The 25,812-nt window shown below is 46.0% G+C and overlaps 1 protein-coding gene across 8 annotated transcripts in view; it reads right to left on the minus strand.

The window, feature by feature from the left end:
* The window catches only part of PHC2 (polyhomeotic homolog 2), a 635,967-nt gene that overhangs the window by 178,138 nt on the left and 432,017 nt on the right, over nt 1-25,812 (minus strand). For all 8 annotated transcript variants that reach the window (XM_069240302.1, XM_069240300.1, XM_069240304.1 and 5 more), the window contains one exon: nt 24,494-24,668. In XM_069240302.1, coding sequence (XP_069096403.1) covers nt 24,494-24,668 — 175 coding nt within the window. The remainder of the gene's footprint in view (nt 1-24,493; nt 24,669-25,812) is intronic.

Below are 25,812 nucleotides of genomic sequence, written 5' to 3' on the forward strand. Positions count from 1 at the left end.
GGAACTCGTAATACGGCTGGTGGTATATCCGTCACTTTACCGTCACTTTTGGGACGGATTAACACTCCTCCAAAGTTAGAATAACCCCCTATGTGCCTACCTGATCACGTTTGCCAAAAATCTAGAGTAGGCACTGGGTAAGGAAAACTCTAGGCGTAATCCATGTATAGGAGTGGCTTGGTTTAAAGATGATATTTTACGGAGAAGCTTCCCTTCAAATAAATTTAAAATTGACCACTTGCTTATGGGATATATTTGAGTGCGTATGAAAGGATAGGGGATAACTTGGCCTGGTAAATATCAAGGAGGATTTGAAAATGCCTCCTTCTTGAGGACAATAAAAACTTTTTAAAGCACCTTTCTTAAGACCAATCTGAGAGAAGTTAGAGGTATATACTAATGATTGGGAGAAGACCCTCCCTAATTAAATGTATGTTCTTGCTACCTCAACAGGCCTTCCACCCACTTCCAATTATAGGGCCAATATTGTTTTCTCCCTCTAAATGGTACCACCTTAGTTTCAGTAATATTTACTTAAAAGAAATCTCTGTATACTGCAAAAGCGCATTCATCTTACACTTTAGACCAATAGGTGTAAGGTTAAAGATGACCACGTTGTCAGTGTATATTAAAACATATACAGTTTGAGATGCTATTTTTGAGGGAACATTATTTACTTTCAAGAAACAATCCGGCAAATCATTAAGAAATAAAGAAAACGAAAGTGGACCTAAAATGCATCAGTTTCAGGCCATTTTGTGTTAATATCTTTGGGGTCAATCCCCTGTCACCCCACATAAGGACTCTGCACCAAGTGGATGTATGCAGTGCAACTATAAGCCGCAATAAAGAGCTGGGAATCCCAATTCTTGCTAATTTCCTCCACAAGGTGGTCTATCAACCCTGTTGAAAGTAGTTGAAATGTCAACACACTGTTAAAACTTGCAATCTGGTCACCACATACTTATTGATTACTGTTTGCAAAACTGCATCGTTATCTGTCACTGACAGTTTGGTTCAAATGTCTGCTTGGACTGTAGGTATCACGCCCCTAGAAAAAGCCCAATACTTAAGGTGATCCACAATGCTGGATGCAAAAATCTTTCCCGTTGCATTAAGTGCAATTTGACAGTAATTGCAAGAGGATAGGTGGGAGCCTTTTTTGTGAAGAGGGACCACCATGCTTCCGGACCATGAACTTGGAATGCGTCCTGTTTCATAACAATAGAAGAGTGGAGTGAGAAGCTTAGTCCTACCTTTAGGGTCATCCTGTAGTACTTTTATGGGTATCTTATTGTGCCCATTACTGCTGAAGGTCTTGCTTTCCTTATATATGACTATAAGTTTTGCATTGGGGGCTGTTACATGCTGAACTAGCTCGAGTGCTGGCATGGATACGGTGGACTCCCCACTGTTGGACGAGTCAAAGTTAGTCCCACACAGTTTGGAGAAATAATTTATCTACTCCGTCTGCAGGATAGGAATTGCAGATGGCTTTTTCCTGCAACCCATAAACCTGGAGATGAGCTGCCAGAAAATGTTGCTAGTTCTTGGCATGGCTGCTTGCTGCAGTTCAGCCCAGTTCCTATCCATGATGGCTCTTTTGAACGATCAGCAAATTTTTCTTTGCTTCTTCCGTAAAGCTAGGATTTCTTTGCCCCGTGAGACTAAGAAGACTACGAACTGATGACAAATTAATTTATTCAGCTTGCGGGATACTTTTCCTGGGTACTATATAATCGCAAATTGCAGACCTTGTAGGAGCATAAAGGTGGCAGCCATAGCTATCCCTTCGAAAAATTTAATTGGATTGCTTCCTTCAGATGCATGGTACAATTGTCTTGAGATGATTGCTACATTCATCTTAGTTACACTGCTGGAGTTCCAAATAATTTGGCCCAGTTTGCAGACTATTGGTGCCTCTCCATTTCCTTCTGCTAAGGACCACGACAATGTTGTATATAGATTTAGCACAAGTTCTAGTACAGTAGTGCATGGTCACTACCTTGTACGAATTTAGCTTTAAAGAGCTGACATTTTTGATACAGATCATGGCTGATTATGATATAGTCCAGTTTAGAAAGGCCAGTGATCCCCTTTCTGGTGAAGGCTGCCAGAATATTCCATTCTGTTCTACTATTTAGGATCACGCCGTATATTTCTTTAAGTGATTTCAGTTTTATATTCCGCATTTATCTGCCTTAATGGAAGCCGTTAAAACAGGATCAGGGAGTGACCATGCTTCTTCAAGATCCTTATTTTTGGGAGCTTTTAACATAGGATTAGAGATTTTAGAATTTACGTCACCCATTATTAACGTTTGTGAGTTTCTTCCTGACACACGGATAGATTCTATTAGGTCAAACATCTCAACCATCAGGAAGTTAATTCTAGACCAGATGAACATATATGTTGAATAAAAATAAGGTATCAGCTGAAGGAACATTTACTTTAGTGAGATTTATTTTAATGCATATTTTAATTTTGTACTGTTGCACAGGAGACTGACTATTTCAAAATCGCACTGTATCTCTCCTGTCAGTAGGATGAAGAGACTTCCCCTGGCATATCCTCGTCTGACCGTAGTGGCAGGGACGCTGATAACTAAATAATTGTTCCAGTCAAATTCAACTGTGGACCAAGCCTCTGGGAGGCAAATAATTGCTGGACATAATCTAGAGAAGCTGTACACCTTTGATGCTTCCAACCTAGCGTTATTCCAAGGTATATCGGATATAGCATTGCTAAAAAAGGGGGGTTAAGAGCCACCATTTAATTTATTTACATTTACATTCGTCAAGAGCCAAGACCAGGAGACATCTGTTTTTGTTTTGTCTTCTCTGGGCAGACCATCCAAATCTGTCTATCGCAAACTTCAATAGGGATTGTTAATGAGTCCACGTATCCATTATTGTATCCATTGCCATTATGGCAGGGCATAGAAAACAGGCGTTTTGCTCCACTGAATGGTACATGCAATGTAGGAGGGGATACAGGAGATTCGTAATGGATACCCACTATGTCAAAGACATTTATGGGGAGGCTTTCACTTTCTTGGAGCACTATCGAAGGAATCACGCTGAACCCGAATTCTACCAAAACTGTAGAGGAATCTTGAATATTGGGAAAAGAAGCCAATTTTATTTTAGAGAGAGAGAGAGAGAGAGAGAGGGATTGGAGTTGAGGAAGATCATGCAGGAGCTCTAAAATTCTTTGACGATTTGAGGGATAATTTCCTTTAGCAAAAAGGTCAGATATCTGAAGGACGCGATACAGGTTTTTTGTTGGATTTACAAACATCGACCCTCCAGTAGTGCTAGTTATCAATGTTGTTTGAGCAGGGGGTCAGTTGTCTTGTGAAGACTTTAAACTTACAAAGTTAAGGGCCTGAGGAGTTAATTGTTCAGCGCTTGTTTTCTGGATGGATGGACAAATGTACTTGAATCTTGAGTAACCTCTGGGTGTACCATATTTATAGTTCTGGGCCCACTTACTCGCTTTACCGCATTGCTTGTAGAGGTGTCGGATTGGACACATTTTATTCTGCAAGACTTCCGGTTTGAGATTCTACGGATGATTCTTTTTTCCATTGCATGATTCTTTATTTTTGCCTTGTTACTGTTGGCTCTCTTTACGTCAGTAAGGTGTGACAGGAGGTTTTTTGAGGACCCTGCTCTATTAGTGTGGTTAAATATCGGATTACAGGGAGGGGCAATTAACCCTCTGCCTACATCCACGTCAGGTGATGACTCTTGAGAACAACCTCTGAAGTGAATACACTATTTCTGCCCTATTCCCTTTCACTTTTTTCCCTTTTGGAGATCTCTTATTTGAGTTGCACTTGATTTTTTGGATATATTCCATCTAGATTGTATTTTCCGACCATGAACAGTCTTGCTTGAATGCACTCCGCTCCGAGGTCAACCCTTGCGGCTGTAGGAAAGCCACTTTGATTCTCTAAAAACTCTAATATTGTGGTCTGAATTTCCTTTGAATGATCCAAATTAGCCATTGTTTTTTTCTAGCAATGAAAGAATAGATTCCAGTACCCTCTGCAGAGATTGTAGAGACTACGAGATATTTACGTGCTCATCAGCAGCATGAAATTATGTCAATAATGGAAAATCTGCGGTATGGGATAAATTGACTTCAAGTTCGGATACATTGCTCAGGGTACTATTGTATAGTTCGAGAGTCTCTTTAGGTGGTTTGCTCCCAGGCGAGCGGGGGAGTTGGTACAGGTCTATATCGGAAGTGTGAAATCCGTTGGTGGAGTACAGATTGTCCAATGACTGCTTAGTTCCAATAGAAAATCAGTCCTGTTGCTTTCTACATTTTCTTCAGCTTTTGGCTCATGTTTTGTACTACCAATTTTAGTTTTTTTTTTATCACTTGGCTCTCTGCCAATCATTCTCTTCCTTTTACTGTTTGTTCCCTGTTTCCATTTATTGAGGAAGAGATCATAGGGAAAATTTTAGGGATCGCTGTTAGCCCTTTGAGCATACTAATATGCGAACATTTCCGCTTGCTTTGCCTTACTATTGTTCTGTTCCCAGCCTCTTCAGTACTACAGTACGGTTTCTTAGCTTTTTAATTGTCATAATGGCGGGATAGCTTTTCCCTTTATTCAATTGCATCTAATCGCAGCCTTCACTCACTACAGTAAAATGTTCAGAAGTCGTTGTTGGCTGGCGGCAACTTTCAAGATCTAAGAACTGTGTGCTATGCCTCTGGAGATGAATTTACGTTAATAAGTACTCGTAGCCGGTTGATGAATTCAGGCCAAGGGTGAATAATCCAGAGTAAGTGGGGACCAGGGGTTTGGGAGCACATGGAAGAGAGCAACCTGCATCACAGACCTAGCTGGTCCGCTTCTGCCCTCCACAAGCTTTACCCTTGAGACGGAGCACTTACTTCCAGTCTAACACCCCAGTGGTCAAAGCAAAACTGTTACTGAGGAGTGGGGAGAAGCTTGTTTGAATTATACTGGTTTGTAGAGGTCTGAACAACAAGGCTGGCTGGTGAAGGATGCTTTGAGAGAAAAGCAAGGTCGCCCAGAGCAGGACAGTGGTGCCTGGCAACTTGTTGGCTGACAGAGGGACAAGAGCAAGGTTTGGCCCCGGCCCCTGATGAAGACAAGGAAATGTAAAATAGGAGGAGAGTCTCAGCAGAAGTCTGTCCAGGTTGTAGGACCTCAGCAAAAACAATTGTTTTGATCTCAATGGTGGGGAATTCAAGAATTTGAACTTTAACTGCTCTATGCATTACCAAAGGAAAGGAGGCCGATTCCTCTGTGCTGGGTTCAGGAGGGGTAAAAAGGGCTGTCTCAGGCGAGGTGTCTAGGCTACTAGCCTCCTGCAAGTCGTCATACCAGTTGTCATCGGTATAGAGCTGAGCAAACTTATCATCCTGGTCATAGTCCTCAGAATCCATTCAAAAAAGAGAGTGCAAGGTGGGATGCCTCTCTTGAGAAATAGGAACATCCAATAAAGAAAGTGGTGTCTCAGTCGGATTCGGCACAACGTCTTTTGAGATCACACTTTGAGGAAGCTGGGGCTGGCACATGTGTCTGTGTCTGAAACAGAGCTGAAGACCAAACGGGCTCAGGGGTCCAACTGGCACCCAGGATTAACTCGTTGGCAGTGTCCCAGAAGAAGGGCCTTTGTGTCTCCTTGGGGCACAGAGGCATGCCAGAAGAGGGTCAGAAGAGATCTGCAGAGCCAGAGCATGGCCATGTGGAACTCTTTGATCTGAAGTGGTGTGGCATTCGGCTGCAGAAACTCAGCTTGTACCATCACAAATTGTGGGATCTGCACCAAAGTAAGCAGATTTAGAGAGAGATATAGAAAAGAATGGCACCACCTCTGCACCTGCTCAGATGAATGTGGGTGGTGCAAGGAAGCAGAATCCCGCTTGACTTCCTGGGTTTCTTTTTAAATTTACCTGATGTTTTGGAGTGTGGTGAAGACCAGCCAATCGACCTGTTCCGATGACTCCGGGAACGTTATCGGGAATGAACTTGGACACGGACCACAAGAGTGGCCCCAACACAGAGTCGTCTTATGCTTTGTGACAAAGTTTTGCCCGTTGGCCTTATCGATGAACATTCAGTGTAGGCACTGGAGTCGTTGCTCGACCCTAGGCGCAATAAACATTCATGGTGGGGATCCGTTATAGACATCTGTTAGAAATATTCCCATCAGGGCTTGAAACCTGTAGTTTTGGGATGGGTACATTCCATACACACCGGAAAAAATGTGAGGCACAAGTCTAAAAGAGACTATGAGAGATCTCTGGATCTGTGTCTGGTTGCACAGAAAGAAAGGAACTGACATCCATGCACTGGAGTGTCGCATATATAGGCACTGCACGTCATTTCTAAAGCAGAACAGCATCAGTGCGGAGCCACAACCACCACCTTCCAGCGTGCTGAGAGACTGCTGAAAAGTTTACAGATCCAGTCTGATGCTTGGGGAATATTCAAAAGGTGAGGAATCTGCGGCTAGTCAAAACATTATATTTAAAAAAAAAAAATACACAATTTTCACAATCAATAGTTTCTCTATTTTAATACAAATTTCTATCCAGAAATCACATTTGTATTTTTTGTCTTGAAACTGCTGCCTGTTCCTGTGCCCATCAGAATTTACGCTAATTCGTAACGAAGGTCTGAATGTTCCAGCACACATCACTGCCCCTGGACTGATGTGATATTCTTGAATGGTGTAACCACAAACGCCACTGCCACTATTCCTGTAACAAACAACTATAACCACATTTTCTTTTTGTGTTCTTAGTGCCTCTTTCTCTTCGAGGGTGGCCCCGAACCTGCCTTGTGGGAAGTCACGCTCTCCCACGCCCTAAAAAAATGTGTTTTTTATGGCAATTGTTTTCTTAGTGTAGTATTTATATCATTCAAATAGTACACTCCTTTACGTTACACACACTCTTGCTTGCTTAAGCCAGATCATGGCATAGCCAGCTCAGAGGCATCTGTGTAGCCATTATTAAAAAGGAAAAAAGGACAATCTGCGATTCAGGCAGGGTTGTCCACGCTGTAGAGAGCCACCCGGCCTCTTCTATACTTTGTAACTGGTTCCGCGTGTCCGGACGGAACGCGGAACCGAGGTGGTTTAATAAATGAGGGACTGCGCTGACGCAGTTTCCCTACAGCCTACTCACTGTGTGCACGCGTCTCCTTGGTGCTCCGGGCTGGTCGTGGCCTGATCAGCAAACCTACAGTGGCGATGAGCGGGCCATCTGAAACCCTGCGTCGTCTCCAGAAGACATACAGGAGTGAAGAGGAAACGGGCTGGAGCTCCATGCCCGGCGGCGCCGACAGCGTCGGACCTCCGACAGGCAAGTGGCGTGGGGCGCTCTGATTTGCGTGGCGCGCCCCGCCTCTTTGCCGCAAGGGACATTTGGCGTCCCGTACCCCCGTCGAGTTGCTGTGCTGTCGCCCGGAAGGCGCGCACAGCACAGGGAAGCTGCAAGTGCAGCTAAAAGAAAAAAAAAGTAAAAGTGTGCAGAAACGGGACCGGAGGCAGCGCTCCGGCAGCCCCGCAGCACCACGTGGGGCGTGTGCTATCTCAGGCACACGCACCCCGCCTTCAGGCCGCTCGGGCTGTGCTCCCCAGAGAGGGGAACACAGCATAGGAGCCCCCACCACACAAAAAAAAAAAAAAAAGTGGAATTGTTAAATAAAACGAAACTGTGCTGAGTACAGAGGGCTGGAGGCCCTGAAAAAAAAAAAAAAAGGAGACTCAAATCAACAAATAACCTGGAACACCAACAGTGAACATTAACAAACAAATGCAGCCCCTGTAGAGAGAAAAAAAAAAGTGGGAAAATAAACATATAAAGAAGTAGTGGCACAAGAAACCAAAGCACATCATGATGCCCCACCGCAGGAGAACCCCCAGGCGCCTGTGCAAGCGGGCCCCAGTGCCCACTCGTCAGTAACCGCACTGCCACCATTTAGCCAACTGATTGACCTGGCCACTGCCTCGCCAAGATGCCGCTTATGGCTGAACCGACTGGAGAATTACTTCTGCGCCACGAGAGAGACAGATGGGGCCGTGCGCAGGTCTCTCATGCTGTTAATGGGAGGGGATGAGCTGCAAGAATTGTTTGATGCGCTCCCCAACACAGGTGATAAGTCGGACTTTAATGCGGCGGTCGATGCTCTCAACAAGCATTTTGACCCACAACTAAATTCAGACTTTGAGCGTTTTACACTTCGGCAGGCTCAACAAACTGATGTTGAATCAATGGACATGTTCTATGCCCGATTAAAAAAACTAGCAAGCTCATGCGTAGGCCTGAATCAACAAGAGGAGATCAGGGCGCAGATCATTCAAGGATGTCGTTCAAATGCACTAAGGAAACTCATCCTACACCAGCAGGGAATGCCCCTTGATGACATTCTGGTGTTAGCGCGTTCACATGAGTTATCAGCAGTGAGAGCAGATGCCATGGCAGCAGTAAGGGGACAGTCCCTGGCAGCTGCGTCAACTGCACTCTCGGTCCCGGTGAAGGAAGAGCAAGTGGAGGCCATCCAAATGCGTCAACCGTCAGGACGAAAGGTGAACTTTGGCGGACAAAATGCTCGCACCTGTCGAAGCTGTGGGTATGATCACAAACCACCCATGGCGTGCCCCGCCAAAGGAAAACAATGTGACAAGTGTGGCAAGGACAACCATTTTGCGAGAGTATGCAGGTCTGGAAAAGGCTGGCCAGGGAACCGGAGAGGAAGAGACACCAAGGTCAGAAGCGTGACCACCGAGGCTGATAATTCTAGCGAGACGATGGCTCAGAAAACCCCTGTCTTCGAAGAGGATGAAGATGAAGACATCTTTGTCATCTCGTTCACTGGTGAGAGGCAACTGAAAAAGCAACCTCCACCCATGAGCAAGGTCCACATCAACGGCAAGTCAGCGACAGTGCTCATAGACACAGGCGCATCGGTGAATGTGATGGATGAGACTCTCTTCAGGCAGCTGACCCCCGCATCAGTGCTCTCCCCAACCACCACCAAAATCTACAACTATGGGGGCAGAGAACCGCTTCCTCTGAGGGGCACGGTGGAGGTGTCAGTGTCCAGCGAACAAGTGGCAGCACTGGCAAGGTTCTATGTGGTGGCTGGAGACCGAGGTACGCTGTTGGGGTGCCACACCCCGGAGGAGCTTGAACTAGTATTTTTTGCGCGACAAATATATGACTCTCACGCTGAACGGTTAGTTAATGAGTTTCCGCAGCTCTTCGAAGGCCTAGGGCGACTCAAAGGCAAAAGTGTTAAGCTACATATAGATCACAGCGTGACACCTGTTGCTCTCAGGCACAGACGAGTTCCGTTTCACCTACGCCCCGCCGTGGAAAGGGAACTACAACTACTCGAAGATCAAGGAGTGAATCTTAGAAGGTCCCACACCGTGGGTGTCGCCGTTGGTAATAGTGCCGAAACCTAAGCAACCTGGTGCTATCCGTCTATGTGTCGACATGCGCCTACCCAACAAGGCGATCAAAAGGGAGCGGCACATAACACCTACAATGGATGATATCATAGCAGATCTGAATGGTGCACAGTGGTTCTCGAAGCTGGACCTCAATGCTGGGTATCATCAGCTGGAACTGGAGCCTGATAGTAGAAATATCACTACCTTTTCAACGCATGTGGGACTTGGCGATACAAAAGACTGAGCTTTGGGGTATCCTCGGCGGCCGAAGTATTTCAAAACGTGATAAGGGAGGCATTGTAGATGCCTCCTAGGTGGATGCAACCCTCAACCAGGTTGAAGAAGCGCTTCAACACAAAGAGTGGAAGTTGTTCCTGGAAAGAACCAAAGCAGCCAATCGGGAGTGCAAAGCAGCCATGCAAGGAATGTGGAGGGTGCGAGATGAATTGTTCACGGATGGATAAGGACTGGTCCTGAGAGGAAGGAGAATCGTGCTGCCCCAGAGTCTGTGGGCCAAAGTAGTGGAGCTAGCACACCAGGGCCATCAAGGCGCTGCAAAGACTAAGGCAAGATTGCGGGCCAAGGTATGGTTCCCCGGCATGGACAGCCAGGTGGATGAACTGGTGGGAAAGTGCCATTCCTGTATCATCACCTCAGGGGAGCCACCCTGTTGCCCCGTGGTCACTGAGCCGGCGAGTGTGAAGCCATGGACAAAAGTGAGTATGGACTTTGGGAGCTTCCCGGATGGGCGGCTGACGGTCGTCATTATTGACTCATGCACAACATTCCCTGTCGTGGACGTTGTGTCTTCCACGGCGTTTGAGAATGTGAGGCCGGTACTTCAGAAAACATTTGCCATGTTTGGCCTCCCCGACGAAGTCAGAACAGACAACGGCCCGCCTTTCCATGGACAGGAATTTCGGTCTTACCTTGAGGGTTTGGCCATACGTCATCGCAAGGTTATGCCCTACTGGCCGCAGGCAAATGGGGATGTTGAAAGGTTTATGCGAACTTTAAACCGAGGCCTCAGAATAGGTGTGGAACAAAGAGAAGACAGTAAGAAATGTCTATTCGAATTCTTGAGTGCTTATCGACAGACCCCCCACAGAACTACAGGGTGTGCCCCGGCCACACTGATGTTCAAGGTCCCTCCCAGGGATTGCTTCCCGTCTGGTCCCCAGTGGGTCGCACCCGAGCTCAATGTTGAAGCCACGCAACAACGCAGGGAGTGTACTAATCGTAAAGCCACCGAGCGAAGGCGAAGTAAATATCGAGGGTTTCAAAAGAGAGACCAAGTGGTGGTGAAGAATTGCCGGCCAGGAGGAAAATTCCAGACTCTGTTTGAGCCGGAACCCTGGCAAATTGTAAGTGTACGGGGTGCCATGGTGACAGCAGCTCGAGGCAGTAAGAGGGTCACCAGAAATGTATCGTACTTTAGGAGTGCCGGAACTCCAATCATAAATCGGGAGGAAGAGGTCAATGACTCCACGTTGGAGTCTATTGCTTAGGAGGCCAGGAATGGGGACGCTCCGGTGGCGACACCAAGTGCCCGATATCATCCAGGTGAAAACGACATTTCTGAGGGATCCCCAAGTAGGGGCGGATGTTATAATCTACGCCCCAATCCGGTCCCTAACAGTCGGCTCCAAGACTTTGTATGTTCGCTGAGTCCAAAGGGAGCTGTGTGAGGTCCTGGCTGTCTTGTAATCAGAAGAGTTTCGTTCTCAGATGCCGCATGCCTCCTATTATTGTTTTTGACATTTTGCGTGTTCGCATATACCCATTTGTGTTTTCGATTGTTTTGGGTTGTTTCCCCTTTTCTGTGTGAAGTAAAACATGGGAGGGATGTAGAGAGCCACCCGGCCTCTTCTATACTTTGTAACTGGTTCCGCGTGTCCGGACGGAACGCGGAACCGAGGTGGTTTAATAAATGAGGGACTGCGCTGACGCAGTTTCCCTACAGCCTACTCACTGTGTGCACGCGTCTCCTTGGTGCTCCTGGCTGGTCGTGGCCTGATCAGCAAACCTACACACGCCACTGTGAGCCAGGCACAGGGGAGCCCCAGGGAGGACAGGGAAGGTAGACCACTCCATTACCCCCAGCTATTAGTGTACAGCTGGGGCTCATATTGTGTATTTGCTACATAAGCCGGGTAAACTGGCATGGAATGTTAGCAGAGGGAGACGGAGCGTATCACAAACACATAGGCAACGTAAATACGAAGTGTAAGATCATTAACAAACTTTAAATTACTACAGAACAATGCAGTATGTGTTTTAATACTTATAAAATGCGTACCGAAAGGGCTTGGAGAGTCACAGAGCTGCACACAACACGTGTTGTTACCAACACCCAAGCCAAAGACGTTTACCAACCTCGAAAGGGCAAAAGGGTAAGTGCACCTGCTTGATTTGAACACGGGGCTTTAAGTTTGTCGACAGATCTCAGCAGCAGGTGCTCACCAACAGAGTTGCTTGTGCAGTGTGCCTTACATTTTAAAGCGCATGTACATAGAGCACTGTGGTAATGCTGGATTCATGCTTTTGATTAGGATTTCCAAATGCCAACTTCCTTTGCAACAACCCCTCTTAAAGAAAAATATTTTTTTTCTGGGGGCAGGAGCAGACAGCTTTCAGAAATCTGCTGCTGAGAGCTACAATGCGGCAGGTGTGAGTTGGCGGGGGGGCTCCATTTGGCAAGTGAGGGCGAGGGAGTTAAGGGGAGATCTAGCTGGGGGATGGGGATCTGTGTACACAAAGTCGGATTAAAAGGCACGCAGCCTGCAGTTTGATTGAGCGGGCTGGTGAATGGATGACCTGAGGGTGGAGGTGTGTGAAGATGCCATGCGTTCGAGGTTGTGTTTTAAAAACAAAAAGCTTTGTTTGCTGTGCTAGCTGGAAGGCTTTCAAAACGGCACATGGGGGACTAATCCTCAACTCTGCAGCGTGGCCTTGCAATCGCGTGACTCTTTCTGCCCCCCTTGTTTTAGTAGATTTCAGGATAGCAAAAAAATAAATATATATATATATATATATATATATATATATATATATATATATATATATATATATATATATATATATATATACACACACACACGCTTGCTTAAAAGTTTATTTCTCTTTTTTTTAAGAAACCGTAAAGGAGCGTGGAGCATATCATTTTTGGATTTATGAATGACATTGAGCTCAATAAAGCGTTACTCTCGGGAAATTATCTCGAAAGATCAGGGCACACAGAGGGCCAAGTAATGAACAACTGAAAGGAGTGCATGTGCTCGCCACACACATCAGTGAAAATAAATACAGCTCAATGAAACGTTATTTGGCGCAAGTCTTATTATCGTTTATATAAATGTATTACTAAAGCATGATGGTGCGCACTGTCATGTACAAACACATTTCCATTGAAGGTGTCTCTGTACTTGCGCAGACATACAGTTTAACTACTAACACTATAAAAGCCCACAAATGATAAAGTTTGGAAATTGGGTTTCAGTGAATATTTAACATTTGCACATTACCCCGTGTCTCCATTTGTTTCGATGCTATTAAAATTTTTGTTTTCGTCACAGTTCAGACTTACAAAACAGAGTACTTAGTTTGTTCTTTCCTAACTTCTGGTTTATTTTGAAATAGTTGCACAGTTCAAGTTTTGATATGTGGTTTGAAAAAAATCAATATCTTAGAGCCTTTCCTTTCACTCTTAGCCAGATTGTTACATAATTCAGAATAAAAATCTTCTCACTTTGCAGAGAAAAACAAGTAAACACTAGTCTCCAAGTTAAAAGAATAAGCGGCAACTTGTGAGAAGACCGAGCATAGCATTTGACCTCTATGACAAGAGAAAATGTAAAGGCCTCATAATTGCTCATTCATCCTCCGAAGTCCAGCATGATTTTGGAGGTGCTTCAACGCCCCACCCCCTCAACCTTCCCTCACCCACCGAGCACCACTACTTCCGGTACCCATGAGTGCATGTAAATTCAGACTTCCTTTACCACAGTACCAGCCAACATTAGATTAATCTTCCAGTCATTGCAGAACAGTACGGTTGCGACAAAGATAATAGGGCCGCAATAATGTGATTTTTATCTCACTACACAGATTCCTCTTGTGCTACTTTGTTTATCGCTTCTACACATTAAAAAGCACAGCATCCACGAGAAATAAAGATCAACACAGAGTAATTGGTTAGTTATTTCCATGTTCAAGGACTGAAGGGCGTCATCAGCCACTCAAGGATTCACCCCTCCCGAGTCTCGACGCCTTCACACTCACCATTGATATTACATTCTGGGCATCAGCTTAAGTGCTATTCAGCTACAGCGGAGCTTGGAACCATCGTCACGTAAATTATTATAATTTCAAGATGTATTGTTCCATAATCCTCAAATCCAGTTTACAGGAGGAATTGCAAAAGCCTTACTGGATGATCCAGTCCCTGTTGGTACCAGCCACCAAACAAATCTGACTGACTGGTAGTCTTGGAGACACAGGTAATGGTTGCTGTTCCTATATCCGACTAGTGCACTGTCAAATTCCCACATTTTGATGGCCGTTGAGAAGCTGAGAGACCAATTGGGACCTCAACTAGGCCCTATAAACGCAACATTGGTCTCACCTGGACACCGGTTTCTCATCCGTCAGTCACCACCAACTTGGACAAAAGGGATTTTGGCACTAAGAAAGATTAGCTTTGAGTTTACTTAAGTGGTACCCTTGACATTTGGATGGTGGTCTTTTGTGAGCTAGGATGTGTACTATTTTATATATAGGAAACTTAGCAGCTGGGGCTTCTATTGAGTAAGCTGTCCAGTGTTGAACCCAGGAGAAAGGGCACAGAATGGCAAAGCTTCTCACTTTGCAACCTTCATCAGCATTTAAGTCTTAAGAGTGCTAATGTCATGTCAAAATAGTAAAATTTTCTATACAAACCACATTTTCAAAAAGATTTATCTTTGACATTTACAGATGGATGTTTGCTCAGTAGAGGCAAGCACAGTTTAAGAGACATAGCATGACAGACAGACAGCTTATAAATATTGTTAAAATATGTATCTATTGTAGATTAATCTATCAAAGACCCACCCTTGTAGGAGAAATGTCATTTTACCAATCGGAAAACAAGTACATTGTAATGTAAAAATGATTGTGCAGACTGTGCGAGGACTGAGAGTGGCCTAAGCTTGGCCCAAACCTCCATCCAAAAGGCTAAGTGCTACAATGCGGGTTAGCTAAGGCCAGGAAGTAATCATACTTCTCCTACTAGGAGTATCTTCTCTGTCATATACTACCTCCACTGGATATAGGCAGACCCGTGTGCAAAGTCTCGTTTGACGCAGACGCAGCTTTTCACTCATCCTACAGGCTGGGCTCACACAGTATGTATACATCAGGAGCGGGTGGTCTGGACTGGGTGGGCGAGAAGAGGTGACGACAGGCTCACTCAATGCTCCCATCAACGTGGAGGCTGGAAGGAACCGGGCAGGGTCAGATCTAGAGGGACCACAGAGCTCGAGAACAGATCCGATGACCGAGACATCCAAACACACAGCATCACATGGGAAGTTTCTAACACCCCCACCTCCTCCACGAGCTCCAAAGGGAGGGGGCATTCATATTTTAAATAAACAGACAGCGGATGAGTGACCGAGGGGTGCTTGCGAATAAATGGTGAAGACTGAAATTACACGTTAGGGAAAATAAGTGGCAGGGCAGACAGAAAAAAATTGAGGTAGTCATATGAAGCAATGCCTTGTTGTTTCACACTAGAGGTCTGCATTTTTACGGTTTTACACACTCCACATGCTGTGAATGCAGGGATATCCCTTTGACATAACTCTTCCAAGGCCACTGGTCGGCTAACGGATGTACGTCGCTCCTATGCCAGCCGCTCTCTGCAAGCAGTGCTATCCCTTAAGATACGACGATCAACAGTAGAACACCTTAGCTATCCACGTGGGAACAGATTTTTGAACACTTTACATTTAAGACATCAGAGCTATGCCTTAGGTTGAAAAGGTCTTACAGGATTACGCTTTCCTTGCACCCTTTTCAGGTTTAAAACTCGAACAATACGACACCTATTTGGTTACAGAGGTTACAACTCTTGTACAGCCTACACCGCACCTCTTGGCGATTACACGCTCGACAGGCACGCAGTCCCCTTCACCACACAAAGCACACGGGCTGCGGAAATGGACGCCAGGGATGGCAGCGGAGAGGCAGCAGCTGTAAGATGAAGCGGCGGCTACAGTCGGGGGCACGCCGGAGCTATTATTGCCCGTTAGTAATGGTTCAGAGTTCCCGCGGCTGAGACGCCCACAAGATCATTAAAATATTATAAACAAAACAGAGGGGCAATATCGAACCAATGATTGAGCAAGACGATGGGAAACAAAGGAGGTATAAACAAGCATCGGCAAAACCAACAAGCCTAACTTCTGTGACCAACTGGCTTTATCAAAGCCTTTTTGGCAATGCTCTGCAGCATGGCCAATCGAAGGGGGGGAAAAACAGACAAAAAAACGGCGGGATGAGCAGACTCGTCCTTTTGGGATGCGGGGAGAACAGAGGAATCGGCAGGATTTTGTGTTTGGTGGGGGGAGCTAGCTGGCAGGGCCATGCAACAATAAGTAAACCCGATTTTTTGGGGGGAGGGGGTTAGGGCGAGGGGAAGAAGAATAGCAGACGAGAGAGCGCAACACGGAGGGTGGAGGGGAGCACAGGACGGAGAGAACAAAACGGAGTGGGGGTGAGGAAGGAGAAACACGCCAGGGAGTGAGCTGGAACACACAGGCCATCTCAACATTGCTTACTAGAATGAAACACGAGCTGGTGAAGCCGGCAGATCTAGCATTGGTTTCCAGCCTTTTGGTTTTGTCAATGTTTGCTTTGTCATAATTTTTGCAAAACGTGTTTTCTGAAAAAGGTGCTGTGTGTGCCCTCATCAATCTAAAAAAATAAATACAATAAAAAAAGAGTGACGGTAAAGCGAACCAAAGGTACACAATCGGGGTCTCTAAGCACACTTAAATTGTCGTTAAGTCCATTACAGGTATTTAGAAATGTTACAGATTTCGTTGCCTATTAGGCACGACCTGGAAAGGGAGGTACACAGAAAGCACTCCCTAGAGAAGACATTGTGCCTCCAATTTAATGACTAACATTTTTCCTGGTTATAGACCTTCCAAACCTTTATTACAGTTTTATCAAAATTTTTTACTTATGCCTGCTCCCATGATTTCATAGAACTGGGTTGTTGATTTTGATTGGCCAATGTTTTATGGCTTGCTATTATTTATTCAGAAGTGACGCACTCCTGCTGGCATGAGGAGCGGATCACTGCTCCGTGTTAGGAGTGCACGGAGACAGGAAGTGAAACGTAAAAAGAAAAAGACACTGCACTGACAAAGCCAATAGGTTGCTCCTATGCAAGAGCTGTTGGCTTTGCCAATGTTGTACACCAGTGTGGCTGCTGCTCAGCTTGGCTGAGTTAATGACATAGTGGAGAGTGGCATGGAGTGTCGGAGAGTGGAATGGAAAAGACTAGAGTAGACTGTCGTAGATTGGAGCAGCAGAGATTATCATGTATTGGAGTGGCAGGGAGTGGAATAGTGAGAAAGAGTGGATTAGTGCAGAGTACATTGGTGTAGGTGAAGAGCACAGAGTGCAGCGGCATGGAATTCAGCTGCATACAACGCAGCATCGTAGAATGCAGTGGTGTAGATTAGAGTGTTGCATAACAGAGTGTAGTGGCGCAGAGTGGAGTGGCGTAGAATACAGAGACGTAGAGTGCAGTGGTACAAAGTGTGGCATAGAGTAGAGTGGTGCAAAGCAGAGTGGCACACAGTGCAGTGGTGTACAGTGGCATAGAGTGGAATGCTGCAGAGCGCAATTGCATAGACTGCGTCAGTGCAGAGTAGAATGGCACAGAGTTCAGTGGTGGAGAGTGCAGTATTGGAGAATGTCAAGAGTGCAGTGATGTCGAGGGGCATAGAGAGCAGTGGTGTAGACTACACTGGTGGAGAGTGGAGTGCATTGGCGTAGAGGTCAGTGGCACGAACTAGAGTGGCATAGAGTGCAGTGGCGTAAAGTAGATTGTTTCAGAATAGATTGAAGTGGTGTAGGGTGGAGGGTTTCGTAAAATGGTGTGGAATGGTCCAGCGTTGAGTACAGTGGTGTAGACTGGTATGCAGTAATGGCGTAAAGTGGCACTGAGTGTAGTGGCATAGAGTGCAGAGTACAGTGCACTGGCGTAGAGTGTATTGGCACAGAGTGGAGGGGTATATAGTGCTGTGGTGCAGAGTGGAGTGGCTTAGAGTGGCACAGAATATAGTGATGTGGAGTGGTGTAGACTGCAGTAGTACAGTGTAGAGTGGCGTGGAGTTCTGATGTGGAGAGTGCAGTGTTGCAGAGTAGTGTTGCAGAGTTCAGTGGAGTAGAAAGCAGTAGCACACTACATTGGTGCAGTTGTGAGAGTGTAGTGACATAGAATACAGTGGTACAGAATACAGTGGTGCAGAGTAGAGTGGTGTGTAGTACAGTGGCATGGAGTGCAGCATCGCAGAGTAGAGTGGCGTAGAATGCAGTTGAGAACAGTGCAGTAGTCCTGAGTGGCGGAGAGTTCAGTGTTGCAGAGTGTCGTAGAATGCAGTGGCATAGACTAGAGTAGCATAAAGAACAGTAACAGACTACAGTGGTGCAGAGTATAATGCAGTTACGGGAGTGCAGTGGCATAGAATACAGTGGGGTAGAATGCAGTGATGCAAAGTGGAGTAACAGAGTACAGTGGCATAGAGTGCAGTGGTGCAGAGAAGAGAGTGCCAGAGTATTTGTGAAGAGTGCAGTAGTGCAGAGTAGAGTGGCAGAGAGTTAGGTGTTGCAGAGCAGGGTCGTAGATTGGCACAGAGTGCATTGGTATTGAGTGTAGTGGCATGACATAGAGCAGTAGGATGGACAGGGTAGAGTGTAGTGGCGTACTGTGCAGTGACAGAGTACAGTGGCATAGAGTACAGAGGCATAGAATGTAGTGGAGTAGAGTGCACTGGCACAGAGTGGTGGAGGGTGTCCTGAAGTCATGTAGAGCGAAGTGGCATAAATAGTGGCATAAAGAGGTGTAGAGTGCACTGTGCATAGAGTGCAGTGGTGAAGAGTAAATACAAGTGGTGTACAGTGGACTGGCAGAGTGCAGGGGCTCAGAGTGGAGTAGCACAAAGTACTGTGCAGTGTTGCAGAGTGCATGAAGTGCGTAGAGTGGCCTAGACTTGAGTGGTGTGGGGAGGAGTGGCAAGGAGTGTAGTGGTGTAGAGTGACGTAGAGTGCATTGGCATAAAGTAGAGTGGTACGGAGTTGAGAGGTGTAGATTGAAATAGTGTTGTGTGCAGTGGCATGAAGTGGTGTAGAGTAGAGTGCAGTGGTGTAGAGTACATTGGTGTGGTGTAAAGTGGAGTGATGCAGAGTAGAGCGCAGTGGAGTAGTGTAAAGTGGTGTGGCATTGAGTGGAGTATGCATGGTGTGGTGGCACACTGCTATTACAGACAACACATTATCAATTGACTCGACTATTACATTGGCACAGAAATACAGTTTTAATTATAAAAATATACAGTGCACATACGATTATGTGTGAAAGTGGCAACACCTGGTGTTTTGTTATTATATTAAAGTATTTGTTCCCAACACACTTCAGAATTAACCAAAAATATGTTTAATTTGTGCTTTGGTAATTCTAAAATACTTGAACAGTTCATTTAAATGTTTTTGTGTGCTAGGTAAAACTCTTTCCTAACCACAGAATCCAGCAAGATAGTCACATAATGTAAAGAAATGGCTCCCTGTTGCAGTTACCCCCCACTTTTTGCCGGATACTGATGCTGACTTGACTGAGAAGTGTGCTGGGACCCTGCTAACCAGGCCCCAGCACCAGTGTTCTTTCACCTAAAATGTACTGTTGTCTCCACAATTGGCACAACCCTGGCACCCAGGTAAGTCCCTTGTAACTGGTACCCCTGGTACCAAGGGCCCTGATGCCAGGGAAGGTCTCTAAGGGCTGCAGCATGTCTTATGCCACCCTAGGGACCCCTCACTCAGCACAGACACACTGCTTGCCAGCTTGTGTGTGCTGGTGGGGAGAAAATGACTAAGTCGACATGGCACTCCCCTCAGGGTGCCATGCCAACCTCACACTGCCTGTGGCATAGGTAAGTCACCCCTCTAGCAGGCCTTACAGCCCTAAGGCAGGGTGCACTATACCACAGGTGAGGGCATAGGTGCATGAGCACTATGCCCCTACAGTGTCTAAGCAAAACCTTAGACATTGTAAGTGCAGGGTAGCCATAAGAGTATATGGTCTGGGAGTCTGTAAAAAACGAACTCCACAGCTCCATAATGCCTACACTAAATACTGGGAAGTTTGGTATCAAACTTCTCAGAATAATAAACCCACACTGATGCCAGTGTCGGATTGATTAAAAAATGCACACAGAGGGCATCTTAGAGATGCCCCTGTATTTTACCCAATTGTTCAGTGCAGGACTGACTGGTCTGTGCCAGCCTGCTGCTGAGAGACGAGTTTCTGACCCCATGTGGTGAGAGCCTTTGTGCTCTCTGAGGACAGAAACAAAGCCTGCTCTGGGTGGAGGTGCTTCACACCTCCCCCCTGCAGGAACTGTAACACCTAGCAGTGAGCCTCAAAGGCTCAGGCTTCGTGTTACAATGCTCCAGGGCACTCCAGCTAGTGGAGATGCCCGCCCCCTGGACACAGCCCCCACTTTTGGCGGCAAGTCCAGGAGAGATAATGAGAAAAACAAGGAGGAGTCACTGGCCAGTCAGGACAGCCTCTAAGGTGTCCTGAGCTGAGGGGACTCTGACTTTTAGAAATCCTCCATCTTGGAGATGGAGGATTCCCCCAATAGGATTAGGGATGTGCCCCCCTCCCCTCAGGGAGGAGGCACAAAGAGGGTGTAGCCACCCTCAGGGCTAGTAGCCATTGCCTACTAACCCCCCAGACCTAAACACACCCCTAAATTCAGTATTTAGGGGCTCCCCAGAACCTAGGAACTCAGATTCCTGCAACCTAAGAAGAAGAGGACTGCTAAGCTGAAAAACCCTGCAGAGAAGACGGAGACACCAACTGCTTTGGCCCCAGCTCTACCGGCCTGTCTCCCCACTTCTAAAGACACTGCTCCAGCGACGCTTTCCCCAGGGACCAGCGACCTCTGAATCCTCAGAGGACTGCCCTGCTCTAGAAGGACCAAGAACTCCCAAGGACAGCGGCCCTGTTCACCAAAGACTGCAACTTTGAAACAAAGCAGCAACTTTGAAACAACTTGCGTTTCCCGCCAGAAGCGTGAGACTTTCTACTCTGCACCCGACGCCCCCGGCTCGACTTGTGGAGAACAATCACTTCAGGGAACACTCCCCGGCGACTGCGAGACCGTGAGTAGCCAGAGTTGCCCCCCCTGAACCCCCACAGCGACACCTGCAGAGGGAATCCCGAGGCTCCCCCTGACCGCGACTGCCTGTTCCTCAGATCCTGACGCCTGGTAAAGACTCTGCACCTGCAGCCCCCAGGACCTGAAGGATCCGAACTCCAGTGCAGGAGTGACCCCCAGGAGGCCCTCTCCCTTGCCCAGGTGGTGGCTACCCCGAGGAGCCCCCCCCTTGCCTGCATCGCTGAAGAGACACCTTGGTCTCCCATTGATTTCAATTGAAAACCCGACGTGTGTTTGCACACTGCACCCGGCCGCCCCGTGCTGCTGAGGGTGTACTTTCTGTGTGGACTTGTGTCCCCCCCGGTGCCCTACAAAACCCCCCTGGTCTGCCCTCCGAAGACGCGGGTACTTACCTGCTGGCAGACTGGAACCGGGGTACCCCCTTCTCCATTGAAGCCTATGCATTTTGGGCACCACTTTGACCTCTGCACCTGACTGGCCCTGAGCTGCTGGTGTGGTAACTTTGGGGTTGCTCTGAACCCCCAACGGTGGGCTACCTTGGACCCAAACTTGAACCCCGTAGGTGGTTTACTTACCTGCAAAAACGAACAAACTCTTACTCCCCCCAGGAACTGTTGAAAATTGCAGTGTCTAGTTTTAAAATAGCTATATGCGATTTATGTGAAAACTGTATGCTATTTTGATTATTCAAAGTTCCTAAAGTACCTACCTGCATTACCTTTCATTTAAAGTATTACATGTAAATCTTGAACCTGTGGTTCTTAAAATAAACTAAGAAAATATATTTTTCTATACAAAAACCTATTGGCCTGGAATTGTCTCTGAGTGTGTGTTCCTCATTTATTGCCTGTGTGTGTACAACAAATGCTTAACACTACTCCTTTGATAAGCCTACTGCTTGACCACACTACCACAAAATAGAGCATTAGTATTATCTCTTTTTGCCACTATCTTACCTCTAAGGGGAACCCTTGGACTCTGTGCATACTATTCCTTACTTTGAAATAGTGCATACAGAGCCAACTTCCTACACATAAATCCTCTCACTTTGAAGTCAGAGAAAGACAAGTAAACATCAAGCATCTTCAGAAGAGAAAGCCTAACATTTGACCACTTTCTTTAAATGGACAGCAAATGTGACAAGATTAGAACAAGAGTTACATGCCTGATTAACAAAAGGAGAACTTGTGGAACAATACAAGAAGAGGTAGTGTGAAAAGGCTTTGCTCCTTGGGAGGGGCGTACTGTACCTGGACAGCCTTAACAAATAAAGCCAGCAAATAGAAAGCCAGAAAATGTGAGTTACAAACCACAAAGCCAATGGTAAGAAATGGGTGGAATGCATTGCCGAAAAGGTTTCAGAATGTCCACAAGATGTCTTTAGCAAACCAGACAGATGCACTGTCTGGTAGGTTTCCATCTAAAAAAGATGCCAATATGGGAGAACATGGAGATGGCAGGACAGCAAACGGAATAAGTGCTCAAAGAAAAAAAAACAGGGATGAGGGATAACCACATGAACAAAAAGAAGCAGCATAGCCATTGAGGAGCCCACAGGTGGGTTGAAAAAACAGTGAAGACAGGAAAAACAGCAAGGTGCTGGGGGTGATCTCCAGCTACAGAGAACTTAAGGCCATGGCGATAAGACTGACTCAACCTATCAGCAGCCCATTGACTCAATCCTCATAGTAAACACAGATTCGAAATAGGTGCACATGGCTGGTATTTTGAATGGTACTACAGTGGGAAAGAAGGGTCAGAATTCCTTGCAGAGGAGGTGTAACAGGCAGGCATTCTTAAAGGAAGGATCTGGCAGGCCTGACGCAAAAAAGGGGCAAGCTTCGGAATAAATTTGACGGGGCGCATGGAGAGGTGTACTCCGCAAGAGCAAATGGAATTGGGCAAATTGGCAACACAAGACCGTCTTGGTTTTAAAGCTACGAGGCATGGTAGATAGGGAGAGCACCCTGGGCAGGTTCAAGACAGACAAAGGGTACAGTGTGCAAGGAGTTTTTAAGTGGAACAATACAGCAAAAGTCAGGGTGAGTCTGGCGGGTTCAAGTAAGGTATAGGGGTAGACAAGTAGAAAGAAAGAACAAATAGACAGACGCTCTGCTAACTAGAACCAGGCTAGGAAGGGGCTTGAAATGTATGTGAAAGGAATAGTACCGGGGTACCCCCTAGGCAAATGTTGGTTCAAGCACAGGGGTCGGCCAATGGGGAGGGGAGGAAGCAGGAGTGTCAGGATTGGAAGGCAATGAGACAGGCAGCCATGGGCAAGGCAAGGAACTTGGCACAAAGCTGGTCGAGAAAGGTTTGTGAACAAGACATACAGGAGAGCGACAGATGTCTTTTAGTGATGGAGATTAGATCAGAATGTACCCAGGAGCAGTGTGGCCCAAGAGACTGAAGAATATATGTTTTTGGTCACTTCAGCAGGGTTTTAGAAGTTGCAACCTGTGAGTGAGCAGTCAATATAAATGGTGTAGGGAAGGTGATCTGGAGAGAAGAAGGGATTATTTAGGGATGCTATGGATGATTATTTGAGGATGCTAAGAGGAGTTTTGATTCCAGCATTGTCCCAGACGGAGAACAGGCATTTATTGGTCAAGGTGAGCCACAAAGTAAATAGTCTAAAAAAAGAATAGCAGGATTTACCAAACCTGCTCTGTGGTGTCCACGATAACCGTGCTCTTTGGCTACAGTCATTAAAATTTACATCTACATGGATCTGATTCTTCAAGCCACTTTCTGTCAAGAAATTACATTTGAAACATCGCAGAGGTATATTAAAAGGAGCCTGTACTAAATTTATAGCATATCAGGGAGTGTCCATACGAACAGGCATATAATTGATCCTTGATGCCAAATCTTCCACAATCGAGTAAAATGTGTACTCAAATGCCAAACTTAAATGTCGCCAAAAATACATCTTGGTAGAACATCACTTGGCAAATCGATTTTGCACCTTAATCAATATTGTATGTGTGTTATTATCAGGGAAGATCGTGTCAAGGATGGTGTTAAATTCAGATGCTTGCTGCAAGTATTCCTATTCTCACCAGAAAATTAAAGAGAATTTATACTGGGGCAATGAATGGTAACAAAAGTGACCAGTCGATTGCTCAAGTGACCTGTGGCTACAACTCACCTCCCATTCTTGTCAGCCTCACAAGTGAAGAGCTCTATTACCAGAGTGACTTGCTCATTAAGGTAATGAAACTAACACATAGAAATATTAAGTATAATATATTGTTGGGCCACCCCTGTGTATCCATGATCTTCTGCAGTAAAGCAGCAGTTAGCCCATGTCGCTTCAAGAGTGCTTTTACTGGCCTGAAAGTCTTTCACAAGTCGTGATATATAAAATAAATCAACATCATGATCCTGTGTCTTACGGAACATTGCAGCTGCTCTGTAAAACACAGATATCCAAGCAACAACCACACATTTGTGAACAAATAAGAACAGGCATAGGCCCTGAGTAGACCAGTCCTTTCCAACGATAGCCGGAGAAGGTTTGGGTCTGGAGCAGCATTAATGGTTCAATGATTAGATTATGATGTTGATTTGCCTTACCATGCATGGAAGGCCTGATGGATCCTGTTAACTCAGACTCTGCAGGAGGTAGGGATGCTGGTACTGTGGATGATTGGGGATGCAATGTGAGACTTTGTGCGGATAAGTTTTCTGTGAGATCCTTTTCTCCCATGGTAGGATCCTTCCTTGTACTTTCTTGGGGATGGGACTGCGGCTGTGTATAAGAGAAAAAATATGAGGTAGAAAATGCCCTCACTGAAATCAGCAGAAACATTGTATCCAATTTGTGTACTTTTTAACAACTCTCTTATTTACGACTGGCATCTGATTTCCCATTAAAGGCATTTTCTGTTTTAACTCTTGATTTACTTGGTGAATAATCTGTACATCTTTCCATACTTGTGCTCACATTACATGACTTTCTGTGCAGTGAATACTTGTCTGTGGTGTTTGTGATTTGTGGCTTGTCTATTATCCCAATGTGTTGTCTGATCAACAAATTCCTTTGTGAGCTTTCATATGATTTCCTCCAGCTATTAACTGCTCTATGACTTCCTGTCTGCATTGGGTTCTTTCCAGACCTTTACACCTTTATGAACTCCCTGCTGCTGACGGTTTCCTGTGGTGAAATCTCCCCAGAAACACGTTTTTACAGGAACACATAGCCTTAACCTACTCCCTTACTTTTACTCTCTATTTTTTTACCAACGTGATGACCTTGCAGTTACTTAAGTGTTCCCCAGGAAAGAATGGTAACACTGCCGCAGGGTGCACAGGGCCTGGGAGCGACCCGAAAACGAAGCCCTGTTGGGATTCCATAGCAGGCTTACATTGTGGTTGCCATTTTAAATATTTTTTTTGCCTTTTGTTTTTCCTCATCTTTACAAGGGTGGTGACCTGTTACTCTGACTTCTACATTTACTTTTAGGGAGGGTAGAGTGCCAGCATTTTCCCCTGCCACCCTCATCTCTGAAGGTAGAGTCGGTGTCTTGGGGAGGTGGGGAGGGGGAAGATGGGTGGAAGGGGTGGCCCGCAGAGGCACAGCTGCCCAATAGTGCACATACCTGTTGGCTACTCTTAGGTTTCCAGCGTGCATAGTCAGCTCCGTGGCCAACTGTGAGTGAAGTTGTTCTCTCGCTTCTCATGTATGCTATCTACTCCCCAGATTCTCCAGCACGCTAGCTACTCTCTGGCGTCCAGTATGCAATGGATGGTCTGCAATTTCCCAATGCATAATTGTTTTGTGGATTCTCATTGGTGTTGGCTGCTCCTCGTCTTCCCTTAGGCAATTGCTTCTCTGGGGCTTCCAATGTGTGTTTGCTGCTTCCGGGTAATTTTGTATATTGTCCCTACATGAT

Source organism: Pleurodeles waltl, chromosome 6, assembly GCF_031143425.1.
Source record: "Pleurodeles waltl isolate 20211129_DDA chromosome 6, aPleWal1.hap1.20221129, whole genome shotgun sequence".
In the NCBI taxonomy this organism is placed as follows: domain Eukaryota; kingdom Metazoa; phylum Chordata; class Amphibia; order Caudata; family Salamandridae; genus Pleurodeles; species Pleurodeles waltl.